At 45.0% G+C, this 16,936-nt stretch overlaps 1 protein-coding gene across 1 annotated transcript in view; it reads left to right on the top strand.

Annotated features, from left to right (window-relative positions):
- Positions 1–15,704, top strand: part of FAM219A (family with sequence similarity 219 member A) — a 37,213-nt gene extending 21,509 nt beyond the window's left edge. The window contains exon 4 of the mRNA XM_089656788.1: positions 791–15,704. Coding sequence (XP_089512914.1) covers positions 791–949 — 159 coding nt within the window. The 3' untranslated portion in view covers positions 950–15,704. The remainder of the gene's footprint in view (positions 1–790) is intronic.
- Positions 15,705–16,936: the final 1,232 nt, after the last annotated feature.

Here is a 16,936-nt window from a genome sequence, read left to right as displayed (position 1 = left end):
ATAAAATTTCAGCAAATTTTGGATGGTAACTTGATGCCATCTGTGAAAAAGCTGAAGTTAAAGAGAGGATGGCTTCTACAAATGGATAATGATCCTAAACACACCTCGAAATCCACGGGGGATTACATCAAGAGGCGTAAACTGAAGGTTTTGCCATGGCCTTCACAATCTCCTGACCTCAACATAATTGAAAATCTATGGATAGACCTTAAAAGAGCCGTGCGTGACAGACAGCCCAGAAATCTCAAAGAACTGGAAGACTTTTGTAAGGAAGAATGGGCAAAGATACCTCAAACAAGAATTGAAAGACTCTTGGCTGGCTACAAAAAGCGTTTACAAGCTGAGATACTTGCCAAAGGGGGCAGTACAAGATATTAACTCTGCAGGGTACCCAAACTTTTGCAGATGCCATTTTTTTGTTTTCTGTTATTTTGAAAGTGTAAATGATGGAAATAAAATCTAACTTTTGTTGACATATTATAAGAATGTCTAATCTGTAATTTGATGCCTTTTGGAGATTTTTCCATCTTTCCTTGGCTTCTTTATGCACATTAATACAAATTTTTACCTGGGGTGCCCAAACTTTCGATCCCCACTGTATATACAGTGCATATTGCAACTGCCAGGTTCGAGGTAGAGCAAGGTTCCCAAGAGAACCTCAAGATCAGTACCATGAATGTGGTGACCCAATTTTGATCCTTTTTATATAGTATAAGCCTTGTGTTAGGCGACATGAAGAGGCACGCTGACATCCTGTATCTAACAACGTTGTTGTCTTTTGCCCTTGCAGCAGATCAACCAAGACTTGAACATCCAGCTGCTGAAAGATGGCTACCGATTAGACGAGATCCCGGATGACGAAGACCTGGATCTTATACCCCCGAAATCTGTCAACCCCACCTGCATGTGTTGCCAAGCCACCTCGTCTACTGCCTGCCATATCCAGTAATGTGCGAGGGGGGTCACAATCTGTGCATTCCACGATAACTGTAAATCTTAACAGCCATTGCTTCCTCCTATGGTAGGACACGCACCGATTTGTGTTCATGGAGCCAGGAGAAACCAAAAACAATCCATTCTCTTATAATATCTGCCAGGATATGTGACCCTCTACCTAGTGTGTGGACTGATGCGTTGAACACATGGGCCTTCTCTTTCAGGCCAGAGCGGTTAGTGACACAGTGATAGTGTGAGCTTCCCATCACCCTGTAGACATTGGAAGCTGGGAGGATAGCAGTGGGGCAGTCATGTAGACCAAACAAGGTGGCCAGAACCCAACTAGACATCCTATAGTCAAATATTTTTAGCTTTATTTAGATTGAAGGATACATCCAAGTATCTAGCATCTCCTGCTTACCTGCGTCAGACTGTCCTGCTCCTTGATGATAGACATTTTGGCCAGTGTTATAGATGAGAAGGCCATGAGTTACCACACTGGATTCATGTAGAGACATACGTCGGTGTAGACTCGCCTAAACACACGTGGAGCTCCATAGAGTAACATGTATATAGCAATGCCATGTTGAGTGTGTGGAGGTGAAACCAAAATTGTTTCTTGTTCAGCATTATTTGTTATGTTTGTAGTAATCACACTACCTAACTCCTCCTTTTTTTCTTTTTTTAGTGGGGGTTATAGGTTTTGTCCCCAAACAGAGAAGGACTTAGCACTTAATCACTAAGGTTGCTTTTGTAGTGAGATGCCAGGGGTCACTTCCAGTGAAGTTTTGAGATCCAAGATGAGCCCCATCCTTTAAACACTTTTAGGTTTTTTCAAAAGTCTTCTTAGATCTACCATGTTTATATGATAAACAATTACGGCAAACAGCCTATACTGAAACCACAATAGATGATCCATGAGCAGCACGTTCTGTTATCATGATGTTCCACATTCAGCAAACAGCGACACCCAATTGCTCCAACACCTTTAGGGATGGAATGACCATGATTAAGACCTCCTTCCTCTCTTTGGTTTCTTCTGTCTCCATGTTTTTGTCCATATTTTACAAACAAATAGAAAATTCTGATATTCTAACAATGAATTTGAGTCTTTCGGATTTAAACACCCGTACACTATTCACCATCACTTTTCCCCCTCTGCTGCCCCAATGCGTCTTCACTAACCTTTCTCTCACTGACCCCCGACCTGATATTTTGTGAGGCTGGAGCGATGGGGCGGTTTTCCAGAGCAGACGAGGGTGGCTCCACTCTGTATTCTATAAAGGAGCGTGTCGTCTCTTGCATGTTCATCGCGTTTTGTCTGATGTCTTGAAGGATAATCAGATCTAAAGATGAATGAATAGATTGGGGTATCTTGTGGATTGGCCCGATCTGGTCCTCTTGGTGTTTCTTCTCATCACGTGAGCAATGAGTTGCCTGATTTCCCAATTGCAGGCAATTCTGTTTCATGATTTAGTTATAACATTATCTGCATGTATGTATTTAGGAGAATTGGAAAGGTACAATTTATTGGAATGGAGAAGGTCAATCCGCACGATTCGCAGACGTTTACTCATCTCAGATCACGTTTATTACTCTTGTAAGTGCACATCCGGTAAGAATTGCAGACACAGACGGGCCAACCCTACTGATCCAAGTGAACGTTTGTTATCGTTCTTCAATCCCCACAAGTAGCAGAAACTGCCTAGATAGACTGCAGAACCTACAGGGTGCTACAAGTCAACTTATACCAACCCCAGCTGTCCCTACTGAAGGCCTCTTTGGCTCTAGAAAAATGCACTACTGGGCAAAGGAAGACGAATGGGTGTTTCTCAGACTCCAAAGTCACAGTGAAGTGGATTGTAGGGGCCTCAAGCATTTAGATATGTGGTGCCCTCACTATATCAAGTGCTTCATTGTCCTGGAGAATAAGCAAAGGCCAATTATGTAAGAGGTCCTACATGTAAAAATAATATGCAAAAAATTACAGGAAAAATATTTTATTTTATCAACACCCCCAGTAACTACATATATACAGTAAACTATACTTTAGTGTAGGAATCACACGTTCTATATGTCTAGTCACCAAATCCATAAGTTTGATGACTGTGTGTGTGCCTAGAGCGCCGTATAGACACAGTGAACACATGCTGCCAATTTCATGTAGATAACATAAAAAGAAAATCTTTATTTAGTAGGAATTGACTGCATGAAGGAGACTGATGGATTTTTGAAGTGCCTTCGGACAGAAGAAATTGTGCATGTCTTATAGATTGTTCCAGCTGTTATCTTCCAGACACTTTCAAGCCAAGTTATCCTTCATTCCAGAGAGTAGCACAGTTTGTTCTTTATAGTTTGAGTGTAGAAACACAAAGTTCTCTTCTTTGTCAGTGTACAAATTAGTGGGATTCTTCCTTCTTCACAATGGCAGTCCACCAAATATTAATCCCTGACACCAAGACATTTTTCTCAATTTACACAATTGTTCACAAGGATATTAAAATACAACACTAGGACGTCACGTTCTCCAGGAGGTTTCTGGCCATTGGATGGTCCAAAAGAAGAAATTTTGGTGGAATTCTATCTTCTCTCATCAGCTTAGTGAGCATATCTGTGGTTTTTGAATTGTCATAAATGTAACTTCAGAGACTTTAACACATTATTTATACATGGCTTGAACTTCAGCAGATGCTTCCAAAACTAATGTATGGTGCAGACCTGGATTTCTACGTTTATGTTTTGAACAGATATGTTTTTTTTTTTTAATAATCTTAGTTGTTTTGTTGGAAATACATTTAAGCCTATATGAGATCTATGCGAATAGCTGTGGAAATATCCCCATGCTAACCCTCTGTGGAAATATCCCCATGCTAGCCTGCTGTGGAAATATCCCCATGCTAGCCTGCTGTGGAAATATCCCCATGCTAACCCTCTGTGGAAATATCCCCATGCTAGCCTGCTGTGGAAATATTCCCATTCTAGCCCTCTGTGGAAATATCCCCATGCTAACCCTCTGTGGAAATATCCCCATGCTAGCCCTCTGTGGAAATATCCCCATGCTAGCCCTCTGTGGAAATATCCCCATGCTAGCCCTCTGTGGAAATATCCCCATGCTAGCCCGCTGTGCAAATATCCCCATGCTAGCCCTCTGTGGAAATATCCCCATGCTAGCCCGCTGTGGAAATATCCCCATGCTAGCCCTCTGTGGAAATATCTCCATGCTATCCCGCTGTGGAAATATCCCCATGCTAGCCCTCTGTGGAAATATCCCCATGCTAGCCCTCTGTGGAAATATCCCCATGCTAGCCCTCTGTGGAAATATCTCCATGCTATCCTGCTGTGGAAATATCCCCATGCTAGCCCTCTGTGGAAATATCTCCATGCTAGCCTGCTGTGTAAATATCCCCATGCTAGCCTGCTGTGGAAATATCCCCATGCTAGCCCTCTGTGGAAATATCCCCATGCTAGCCCTCTGTGGAAATATCCCCATGCTAGCCCTCTGTGGAAATATCCCCATGCTAGCCCTCTGTGGAAATATCCCCATGCTAGCCTGCTGTGGAAATATTCCCATGCTAGCCCGCTGTGGAAATATCCCCATGCTAGCCCGCTGTGGAAATATCCCCATGCTAGCCCTCTGTGGAAATATCCCCATGCTAGCCCGCTGTGGAAATATCCCCATGCTAGCCCTCTGTGGAAATATCCCCATGCTAGCCCTCTGTGGAAATATCCCCATGCTAGCCCTCTGTGGAAATATCCCCATGCTAGCCCTCTGTGGAAATATCCCCATGCTAGCCCTCTGTGGAAATATCCCCATGCTAGCCCTCTGTGGAAATATCCCCATGCTAGCCTGCTGTGGAAATATCCCCATGCTAGCCCGCTGTGGAAATATCCCCATGCTAGCCCGCTGTGGAAATATCCCCATGCTAGCCCGCTGTGGAAATATCCCCATGCTAGCCCGCTGTGGAAATATCCCCATGCTAGCCCACCTTGGTTGTATGACCAGCGCTCTAGGGAACATCAGATGCTGGGTCGATCGTGGCTTTCTCATTTCTTTAAATAGACTTTTTAATGTACCATCCTACAGAAATTTCCATCCATTTTCTGTCCAGCGTTCCAATCCTGCTTGTGCCTAGTAAGAATTTGAATGATGATGTGTCCTTGTCTTGGAGTCAATTTTCATCTGTTCTACACGAATGATTTTGTAGGAAGCAGAATCAGACACTAGCATGTTACTGTTGTGTATAACAGGTCTCTAGACCAGCCTTTCTCAACCTTATCAACACAGAGGAATCCCTAAAATAGCTTTCCTTAGGGAACCCCTGCTAAATATTACTATATCTACAGCTCATGATATACTGTATTAGTGGGATGGTCAATGGGAAGAATGCTTCTTACACTTGTGGTCATTGGGAAGAATTACCCCCTTACAAATAGTGAAACAGATCAATGGTGTCAGTGGGAATATATCTGAGAGGCAGAAATTACTCTCTGCTCAAGGAACTCCTAACAACCTCTGGAGGAACCCTAGGGTTCTATGGAACCCTGGTTGAGAACGCCTGCTCTAGACATTGGATGGTTCAGACCTTAACAGACCTTTTTTTTAATTCTACCGTTTTTCCATAGATTTTTTTTTTAAGATGTTGGTGGCTTATTGAAAATAACAGTTGTCATACTGAAGACCCTTTTGAAATACTGTATGTCTTCACACATGCTTGTAGCCTCATCGGGTTCATCCAGTAGCTTACTGTGTCTGGGTAGGACCCCCCTATAGTGTATTCTTCAGACGTGGAATTTTACTGCTCCATCTGCTCTCTGAACAAGTATCTTACATAGTTAGTCTGGCTGAAAAAAGACAAAAGTCCGTCCAGTTCAACGATTAAAAAAAAAAAAAAAGTTATCCTACACCCACAGATGATCCAGAGCAAGGCAAAAAAAAACAGAAAGCATGATCCAATTCGCTCCTGCAGGGGAAAAAAATCCTTCCTGATCCCCGAGAGGCAATCGGTTGTTTGTTGTTCGTTTTCTTCTCTTCAAACTACTTTTGAGCCAGTCTTGAATACAAGTCCATAACCTTTAGAGCATTCTCACGTTAGCTGTTCTTTTTTGGTGGAGGATGTCACAGGCTGGTGAAAGATTTGTGTCTTGAAGACCCAATTTCTGTTTGAGGTGATGGCTTTCCAACTGGTTTGAGTTTCTTTGGAGTTAATGTACCATACTTTCTTTCACCAGCCTTCACCAGGAGTCTTTCATACATGCCAGGAACCAGTATGATTGTGCTTGTGTTTCTCACTACACGTTCGGGTCATTTTATGTTCTCTGCTCACTTCTTTGTACTTTTGTCTACCAAGGAGCTGACATCATGGCTGACCTTTTTGCTAGCTTGTTTAAAAACCTATTCAGTGTTACAAGGGAGTTCTTTATTGTCAGATGTTTTAGTATTCCTTCTTTCTAGACACCTTTTCCATCTATCCTGAGAGTCAAAGGCCACCATGACCCTTTAGTGGCATAAATATTATAACATTCTTAAAGCTTGTCTCGAGGGAGAGGCTGATAAACCTTTCCAACCACCACCTGTGTCTATTCCATCGCTTTAAAAAAAAGAAAAAAATGAAAAGCCCCAATACTTACATAAACCAGGCTGGGTCTTCTGATCCCTGGTGTGGGAGGGGGTCTAGTCTACAGTGCCCATGCCTCTTTGTTGTGACCTAGGCAGTCAGAAAGGCCTACCACAGGATCCCTTAGCATTCATCAGTGATGTCATGGGTAATAAATTATTATTTTTTTTTCTTTGCCCTCTGCTTTCAAGAAAACAAAGAATGGCTCCTCAAACAAGATCAGCTCCCTGGAAGATGGCCTTTTACTTTAAATTGAATGCTGTTTTTTATTGTTTTCCCTGTCTAAGTTCATCCTTTCTCTAATGTTTTTCGTATTTTATATAGACAATGTGACGCCAATATGTCCTTGCTGCAGGTCGCTTAAGGGGTCAGGGCCTGGAAGATGTGCATAGATTTTTCCTTTCTTGTTTCTCAATGATTCTGGGCATTGGGTCCCTAGGTTCCTTCTTTTTTCTCCAGAAGCTTCTACTCGTTATGGTTGTCTTGATCCTAAATCAAAATGTTATAGCGATTCCTTTGTACTGAGCTGTAGTTTGCGCTAACTAGTATATATTTTGACAAGCTGTCCTTGGCTATTGATGTTTCTCATCCACCAGTGTTTGGTCTGGTCCAGAGGCCAGGAGATGACAGGTCCATGGCCACCACCTCGGGTACCTTTTCAAAATGACTTATAAACATTTATTACAGCAAGTACTATTTTAGTCCGTTGAGTACTTTCTACCATGGCTTCTTTTCTATATGAAATAAATTGTTGCTGCTTTCGAGCTTAAAAAAGCATCTTTAAGAACAAAGGTGGTCCTTATTACTTCCAGCGGCGGTCTCTTTCTTCTTATCATCGATGTCTAACAGCTGGTTGTCTCTACCTGTAAGATACAGAATCTTTTTTTTTTCATATCTTCTGAAGATTTCTAGAGCTGATGCCAGCCTTTCCAGGTACCTGCATACATTTCAAAGTGTTCTAGACGGCTGAGCCGCTTCTAATGATGCAGGAAGTGGCAGGCTGAGTAGGTGAAGAGCCGGATGAACGGAGCCTGCAGATGAAAGATCACAGCCTTGGGGAGGAAATACACAACCAAATTACTGAAATATTTTGCACGCCGCTGGAGTCCACGCACTACATATTACTTGTTAGGAGAGCTGGGGTCCCCTTAGGCCTCATTTGCACAGGCAGAATCCGTTTGCAAGCTGAAGCATCAGATCTTGTGTTTGAGGTTTACTTAGTTCCTTTCTCACACTTTAGGTTGGGTTTCAAAGCAGCCCTACAGAAGCAAATGGAAGGTCTTCGTTTTCCCCAGCCCCTTTTGTATCCAAAAATGAAAAACTATTCAACTAGTTGTAAAGGGTGTATCTTTTTTCAGCCCGTTACCTTGTGTTTTCTGTGCGTTTTCAATGTAGGTAAGCAAAATGCTTTGACTGCCTAGCTCTAAATTAACATCCCTGATGCAATGAAGCCGGATACTTGGTAACAGCCATTGGAACACACAAAAAAAATGACAGGTACCGATGAAGGCTCTACCAGGTCCTCTTGGTTGAGGAAAGCACAAAGAAAGGGTGCACAGGCCTAGTGTATTACCATAAAAAAGTTTAATAAGAAATAAAATAGGGCTCTGAGGAAGAGGCAAGTCCTCGAAACGCGTCAGCCTATTGGATGTCTACACTCCCCATTGCGGACTGTTACTCAGCGCGGTGTTGACCCAGATGTTCTTTTATGATGTGCCTTGACTTTATTCTCGTTTGTGAGTACAACAGCTATTTTATTTCTTATTAAACATTTTTTATGGTAATGCACTAGGCCTTTGCGCCCTCTCTTTGTTCTTTCCTCATTCAGTATATTTGGATTCCCCGGTCTATTTGAAGGCAGCAAGGTGTGCATGTTCCAGGACATTCTTAATGTGGTTGTAGCCTGCATCGAGTCCATCCTCAAGTGCAGGAGCATTTGTGTTTGCTGGTTCAAGGTCCTCTTGGTTGACAGACCACTAGGAGTGCCAACAAGGACAGAGCTCATCCCATCTCAAAACATGCGGTAGAGATAGCGAGTCCTAGAAGTCGCACATCACAAAAACACCTTGTAAGGAAGTGTATGACAGCCTCAGCCTGGGCTCCAACTTGAACAACGCAAGGAACCTGGCCTGAGGCAGCCATACACTTACTTACTGTTGTGATCTGCGACATCTACGACTCTCTTTCCCTACTGGATCCATTGGAACCATTCTTTATAGGCTACATAGCAGAATACAGCGGTAACATGCTAACGTGTTTCATCCGAAGCCTTATGCCGAAACTCGTTAGAAGGTTACTGTTGTGTCCTGCTATGTAGTCAATAAAGAATTGTTCCAGTGGACGTTACCGGGTAGCCGGCTTCATTGTATCAGAGGATTATTTCTACATTTCATTTGAGCCAGAGCACCGATTCCTAGGTAATCCGCATTCGGACATGCTTTCTATGTGGACTCAAAGTTAACTTACCCGTATATATCTGGTGGTGGTAGTCAGTTTTCAGCACTGTGATGATTCATGACTGAGAATTCCCCCACCTCTCCCCAACCACTCTAAGTGAATTAGGCAGGTTTTCGAAACCCCAGTTGCTGTGGTTCCCTCTAAAACAGGTGCACCAGGTAGAACCTACCAGCCCCAATCATCTCCTTGCTTCCCTGCATAATTATACAGGAACTTTTCTTCTAATTGTACCTGTGGCCAATCCTACTTCTTGCTACAACCACATCTGTTGAATGTTTATGCTTGTGCTTGTTTATGCACTAGGTAGACGTCCATGGCAGCAGAAACCTCTTTGGAGACATCAGTAGCGCTCACCTTGTTGGCCAAAGAGTCCCTTCCGCAGCCAGGTAGGGCCTACAGACATACGAATCTTCCCCAATCCAACCATTATTAGCAGTATTAGGTAAATATTCTGTGTTTTATGATAGCGCATCCAAAGGCAAACGGTGGCTCACATTTTAGCCTGGGAGATCCTGCTACTTAACTCACCAGTCTCGTTCTCTCTCCAGATGGAGCTCAGCCCCCTCCGGGATACAAGTCACGTCTTTTTGTCTGTTCTTTAGATATTATTTTAATGAATCTTGCCGTATGTTTACCTAATGAATGGCGGGCTCGTTCCCAGGGGACCAAGAGCCATCTGCCGCTCCTAAATCTACAAAATTAAAACCTTTATCGTCAACAGAAAGCTGCATCGGCATTGTCTGGACACGATGATTTCAGAGGGAATGTTGATAACTGTTTATTATGGAATCGATCTTTTTGGGCTGTTGTCTGTTCAATAGACCTGGTTTTCATTTCCTTTACCATGTATGGTGTCAGCTTAAGGTTTTTTTTTTGGGGGGGAGGCTTTAGATTTCTTGGGGGGTGTTTCATGGCCTTCTCTGGTTTCTTTTTTTTTTTTTTTTTTTTCCAGTTATTTTTTTACCTTTTTTATATTCATACCAGTTTTTGGAACCATCTTCAGACCGTCGAGTGACTTGCCAGGATCCTGCTTCTTCTGTTCCAGAGTGGGCAGTGGGTGTTTCTGAATGATGCAAAGAACATCACGACGACACCTTTTCTCTGCATTATTCTCCTTTAGGTCCAGGGTGTGTGATGACACACCCCTAGTGGGTGGGTCCATGACACTCTGATGCCCACCATCATTCAACCCACTTCCTGTTATCCCATTCATTGTGGAAGACAAGTGGCATCTAGGACTGGAAGAGACCTTCTTTGGCAACATTTCTTCCTAAAATTGGGGGGGGGTTCTTTAATAAAAAGGGATTAAACTATATAATGGGCTTATCACCCCTGAATATGACAAGGAATAGATTGCTAGGCTAGGGCCACATGACTGATATTGGCTAAAGCAGGGGTCTCCAAACATTCTAAACAAAGGGTCCTTCGGACTATAGAGGGGCCGGACTGTGGTAGGTGGACGCAGATGTCTCAGGTTTGGAGGCCAGTTAGAGTATAAAAATTATATAGTGCCTGTGGTCAGCTGGTATTAGTGGAAGGAATAATGCCCTATCGGTGTCAGTGGGAGACGCAGTGCCTCATCATTGGTGTCAGTGGGAGGCATGGTTCCCCATTGTTGGTGTCAGTGGGAGGCATAGTTCCCCATCGTTGGTGTCAGTGGGAGGCATAGTTCCCCATCGTTGGTATCAGTGGGAGGAATAGTGCCCCATCGTTGGTATCAGTGGGAGGAATAGTGCCCCATCGTTGGTATAAGTGGGAGGAATAGTGCCCCATCGTTGGTGTCAGTGGGAGGAATAGTGCCCCATTGTTGATGTTAGTGAGAGGAATAGTGCCCCGGTGGTGTCAGTGAGAGGAGCAGTGCACCATTGTTGATGGGGCAATATTCCTCTCACAACAACAATGGGGCACTGCTCCTCTCACTGACCCCACCGATGGGGTACTATTCCTTTCACTGACACCGCTGATGGGGCACTATTCCCTCCACTGACATCCCTGGGGCACTATTCCTCTCACTGAGATAAATGATGGGGCAATATTCCTCTCACTTACACCATTTATCTCGGTGAGAGGAATAGTGCCCCAGTAGTGTCAGTGAAAGGAATAGAGCCCCATCAGTGGTTGTCAGTGAAAGGAATAGTGCTCCATCATTGGTATCAGTGATAGGAATAGTGCCCCATCATTGGTGTCAGTGAAAGGAATAGTGCTCCATCGGTGGTGTTAGTGAGAGGAATAGTGCCCCGTCATTTATCTCAGTGAGAGGAATAGTGTCTCGGTGGTGTCATTGGATGGAATAGTGTCCCATCAGTGGTGTCATTGAAAGGAATAGTGCCCCATTGGTGGTGTCAGTGGGAGGAGCAGTGCCCCATCATTGGTGTCAGTGAAATAAATAGTGCCCCATCGGTGGTGTCAGTGAAAGGAGTAGTGCCCCATCATTGGCGTCAGTGGGATAATTGGTGCCCCATCGTTGGTGTCAGTGGAAGGAAGAATGCCTCATATCTGTGGGTAGTACAGTACCCAAAGGACCAGATAAAAACAATCAAAGGGCCAAATTTGGCCCATGAACCACAGTTTGGAGACCACTGGTCTGAAAGAATGCTTACTGGTGTGTCTAGATGTCCTGTAAAATACTGAAGGATGACATCTAAACCAGCCTTGTCTTCACCATAACTGGGACACAAGTTGCCATCTAGAAGGGCTTCTGAACAAAAATGCAGCAATCCCTCTAGATGTGGGGTGGTATGGAACACCCACCAGGGATGGTGACAACTGATGATAATCTGCTGTTTGAGAGATGTGGAAAAGCAGGTCAGGGATTGCCAGAGGGCTCGGAGTTGCAGTTTTGGCTCAGAAAGCTTCTTTATCCTCAGTATCTCAGCTCATTGCAGTGGCCTTTCATATGCTCTCTACAACACAACCCTGCGGGCGAACATACAACGTGACAACGCTGTTTCTTGTTCGACTTGCTACAAATCCCTATTCACCTCTATTCTTGAGAAGAAACCTATTCTCCACAGATCAGTTCTGTAAATTGTAAGGATTCTCAAACGTTGCCGATTCTTACCTTCCTCTGTTCCTTCGGAATCAATACAGTCCTCTTCCCACAAAGGAGGGTTCTGTTGTGCCTTCAAAGTGGACCTTCAGTCAGGTCATAAAGTTTATTCCATCTGGCTGGTCTTCCCCTCCTTTACTATGATTGATTAAAAAAATGACATTTATCTACCTGTAAATACCTTATTTCTTGTAGTTCCGGTTTCCATCCACTACATTCATCTAGGCCAGGGGTCTCCAAACTATGGTCCTCCAGGTGTTGAGGAACTGCGGGTCTCCAAACTATGGCCCTCCAGGTGTTGAGGAACTGCAGGTCTCCAAACTATGGCCCTCCAGGTGTTGAGGAACTGCAGGTCTCCAAACTATGGCCCTCCAGGTGTTGAGGAACTGTGGGCCTCCAAACTATGGCCCTCCAGGTGTTGAGGAACTGCAGGTCTCCAACCTATGGCCCTCCAGGTGTTGAGGAACTGCGGGTCTCCAACCTATGGCCCTCCAGGTGTTGAGGAACTGCGGGTCTCCAAACTATGGCCCTCCAGGTGTTGAGGAACTTCAAGTCCCATGAGGCCTTACAAGACTCTGAGAGCCACAGGCAAGACTCCAAGAGGCATGATGGGACTTGTAGTACTTCAACAGCTGGAGGGCCATAGTTTGGAGACCCCTGATCTAGGCGAATGACGTAATTCCCTTGACTCCGGATATCATTGTCATCAATCCCATGAGTCATTGGGCTTTATGGAGGAGAGTAGAGGTGTTCTGGAGGAGGGCTGAATGAGTAGAGATGAGTAGAGACGGGAGTGGTCTCGGACAACTGTGCCTTTACTGTGCAAGCGTGACACCTGCAGCCCTACTGGATATGCATGGCACGAGCGGCCATACTAGGCATGCACGGCACGAGCGGCCATACTGGGCATGCACGGCACGAGCGGCCATACTGCGCATGCGCAAGATTTAGCAATGTGGAGGGCAGAGAATCGGCTGGATTACTAAGCTAAAGGGTACAGCCTTCAGCTGCCCTCAGTTAAAATGGGTGCAGTGACATTACTGAGTGAGTGCAGTTCTAGGCTACTTTTTTTTTATTGGAAAAAGGCAGATTTTGCAAAATGAAAAATCAGATAATTGTCATTTTAACGTGCTGTGTGCATTTATTCTTACATGTATCCTCCAGATTCAGTCAGATCACTTACTTGTAATGAAGTATGTCCCATGTTGTGCAGACAGCTGGATCCTAGAGAAATCTTCACTGCAGGGATGCCCCGTACTCTTCCGTTCTCTGAACCTCAGGCACTGTAATGAGTAAAAGCTTTGGGTCTTCAGGCAGAACAGCAGTACAGATGGTGGGATGGGGACAAGCCCCCTTCGTCCTCTATTGAGAAATGTTCTTTCAGCGATTACCCTGCCTATAACACAATCAGTGCATGGCGGAGAGATTCCTGTGACTGACTGGACTCTCCCCATTAACAGATCATGTTGCAGGCAGTGTAATCAATGAAATAACTTCTCAATGGAGAAGGAGGAGGGTTTGCCATTGGACCATCTGTACTGCTGTTCTTTGTTGACTTTAAACCTGAAGTTTAGCTGAAAAATAAATCCTCTGCAGATTCAGTCACATCAATTACTCATAAAAAAGTATGTCCCACGTTACAGAGACAGCTAAATCCTTGAAAAATCTTCACAACAGGGATGCCCCGTCCTCTTCCTGTCTCTGCACTTACTACATTGTAATGGTTAACAGCTTCCAGTCTTTAGGCAGAACAGCAGTACAGATGGTCAGATGGGGACAAGCCCCCTCCTTCCTCTATTGAGAAAAGTTCTTTCAGCGATTACCCTGCCTATAACACAATCTGTTCATGGTGGAGAGATTCCTTTCACTGACTGGACTCTCCCCATTAACAGATCATGTTGCAGGCAGTGTAATCAATGAAATAACTTCTCAATGGAGAAGGAGGAGGGTTTGCCATTGGACCGTCTGTACTGCTGTTCTGTGTTGACTTTGAATCTGCAGAGATTTTATTTTTCACCTAAACGTCAGGTTTAGTCATGTCACTTACTCATAAAGAAGTATGTCCCACATTGCAGAGACTGCTAAATCCTTGAAAAATCTTCACTACAGGGATGCCCCGTCCTCTTCCTGTCTCTGAACTTCCTACACTGTAATGGAGAAGGAGGAGGGTTTGCCATTCAGTCCGATCACTTACTTGTAATGAAGTATGTCCCATGTTGTGCAGACAGCTGGATCCTAGAGAAATCTTCATTGCAGGGATGCCCCGTACTCTTCCTGTCTCTGAACTTCCAGCACTGTAATGAATAAAAGCTTTGGATTTTCAGGCAGAACAGCAGTACAGACGGTCGGATGGGGACAAGCCTTCTTCTTCTATTGAGAAAAGTTCTTTCAGCGATTACCCTGCCTATAACACAATCAGTGCATGGCGGAGAGATTCCTGTGACTGACTGGACTCTCCCCATTAACAGATCATGTTGCAGGCAGTGTAATCAATGAAAGAACTTCTCAGTGGAGAAGGAGGAGGGGTTTGCCATTGGACTGTCTGTACTGCTGTTCTGTGTTGACTTTAAACCTGAAGTTTAGCTGAAAAATAAATCCTCTGCAGATTCAGTCACATCAATTACTCATAAAGAAGTATGTCCCACGTTACAGAGACAGCTAAATCCTTGAAAAATCTTCACTACAGGGATGCCCCGTCCTCTTCCTGTCTCTGAACTTCCTACATTGTAATGGTTAACAGCTTCAGGTCTTTAGGCAGAACAGCAGTACAGATGGTGGGATGGAAGAGAAGAATGGGAGAGAAGTATGTCCTACGTTGCAGAGACCATCTGTACTGCTGTTCTGCCTAAACCATTGCAGCGCAGAAGCAGGAAGAGGACAGGGCATCCCTGCAGTGAAGATTTCTCCAGGATCCAGCTGTCTGCAGCTCTTTCAGAAATGATGACACTCTCAGTGCAGTAAACCCAAGGACATTGTTGGGGATGCCATAATAGGATGTTTGAGGTTCAGTGCAGACTTGTGGGAGGGACAGCAGGCAGGAAGAGGTGGGATGAGGATTTTATGGAAATATACATTGGAGCAACCTATGATAAACACGTCAGGGTCCTAATTTAGAATTATTGTCTAAACTGAAATAGGCGCTTATCCCAATCAGTCATTGACGTCAGTGTCTGTACCGGAGGAGCTTACACTCCAATGCCCCTCCCCCCCATTCACACTAATATTGTTATACGTGTCTATAGCTCTGACACATACCGCAGCGTAGTACACAGAGCACTGATCCATGCAGTTACTTTCCTGGTTTAATGAGATTTCAGGAAGGTCACACGAAGTGTTGGTTGCGGTCTCCTATGACTGACCCCCAGCTCGGCCCGCCTGTGTCTGGAATATTATCCAGGGTGTAAACTTAGGGTGTGCGGCCAATCAGAACACACCATACGCATTTAGTATTGTTTTCCGGCTTCTGCCTCCGCTCGCTCCGTTTTGCTTTCTCCCTCCCCTCCCCCCCCCCTAAAGATAAATGCATTTCCTATTGCTGTTTTCCATCCACTTGGTGTAGAATATTGCCTTAACCCCTGTAGAGTCAGAGTGGCCTCAGAGCATGCTGGGAAATACTGGACAGCGCCAGCTGGGCCTGGAGGGGCAAACCCAAGCGGCTCCACGCCCTCCTCTTCCCGAGGAGCCACGAGTGTCCCCGGTGGGACACCCCCGTGAGGTCTAATCCCTCGTCAGCAGGAAGGAGGCGGGGCGGCTCGACGCGGGTTAACCCCTTTCATGCCCGGCTGGGCGGCACATTGTTCGACCTCACGCGGCCCTGTGGCACAAGAGAGGTTACATGTAACTTTAATTTCTAATTATTTTTTGCGGCTCCACGCCCTCCTGTTCCCGAGGAGCCACGAGTGTCCCCGGTGGGACACCCCCGTGAGGTCTAATCCCTCGTCAGCAGGAAGGAGGCGGGGCGGCTCGATGCGGGTTAACCCCTTTCATGCCCGGCTGGGCGGCACATTGTTCGACCTCACGCGGCCCTGTGGCACAAGAGAGGTTACATGTAACTTTAATTTCTAATTATTTTTTAATGTATTATTTATTTGAAGACAGAATGTGTGTTTTTATTTTCTGTTGAAATCTGTAAAACATGTATAATATTTTTTTAACATTTCCATTGCAGTATTTATCAATGTTACTGGTGTGTGTAGTGTAATATGACAATATTAAAAGCATATCTATGAAATCCCGTCCCGTGTCTTTGTCTGGCGGCTGTGTCACATACACCATATTGCCCCCAGTATTGGGCCACCGGCCTTTCCACACACATGACCTTTAATGGCCCCCAGTCTTAGTCCGTAGGGTTCAATATTGAGTTGGCTCCGCCCTTTCCACGCACATGACCTTTGATGGCCCCCCAGTCTTAGTCCATAGGCTTCAATATTGAGTTGGCCCCGCCCTTTCCACACACATGACCTTTAATGGGCTCCCAGTCTTAGTCCGTAGGGTTCAATATTGAGTTGGCTCCGCCCTTTCCACGCACATGACCTTTAATGGCCCCCCAGTCTTAGTCCATAGGCTTCAATATTGAGTTGGTCCCACCCTTTCCACGCACATGACCTTTAATGGCCCCCCAGTCTTAGTCCGTAGGGTTCAATATTCAGTTGGCCCCGCCCTTTCCACGCACATGACCTTTAATGGCCTCCCAGTCTTAGTCCGTAGGGTTCAATATTGAGTTGGCCCCGCCCTTTCCACGCACATGACCTTTAATGGCCTCCCAGTCTTAGTCCGTAGGGGTCAATATTGAGTTGGCTCCGCCCTTTCCACGCACATGATCTTTAATTGCCCCCCAGTCTTAGTCCGTAGGGTTCAATATTGAGTTGGCTCCGCCCTT

The sequence above is a fragment of the Staurois parvus genome, unplaced genomic scaffold (genome assembly GCF_062004578.1).
Source record: "Staurois parvus isolate SC_StPar_1 unplaced genomic scaffold, SC_StPar_1.0 ptg000938l, whole genome shotgun sequence".
NCBI classification, from domain to species: Eukaryota; Metazoa; Chordata; class Amphibia; order Anura; family Ranidae; genus Staurois; species Staurois parvus.
Note: the sequence above shows the minus strand (reverse complement) of the source record. Positions and strands in the feature narration are given on the sequence as shown.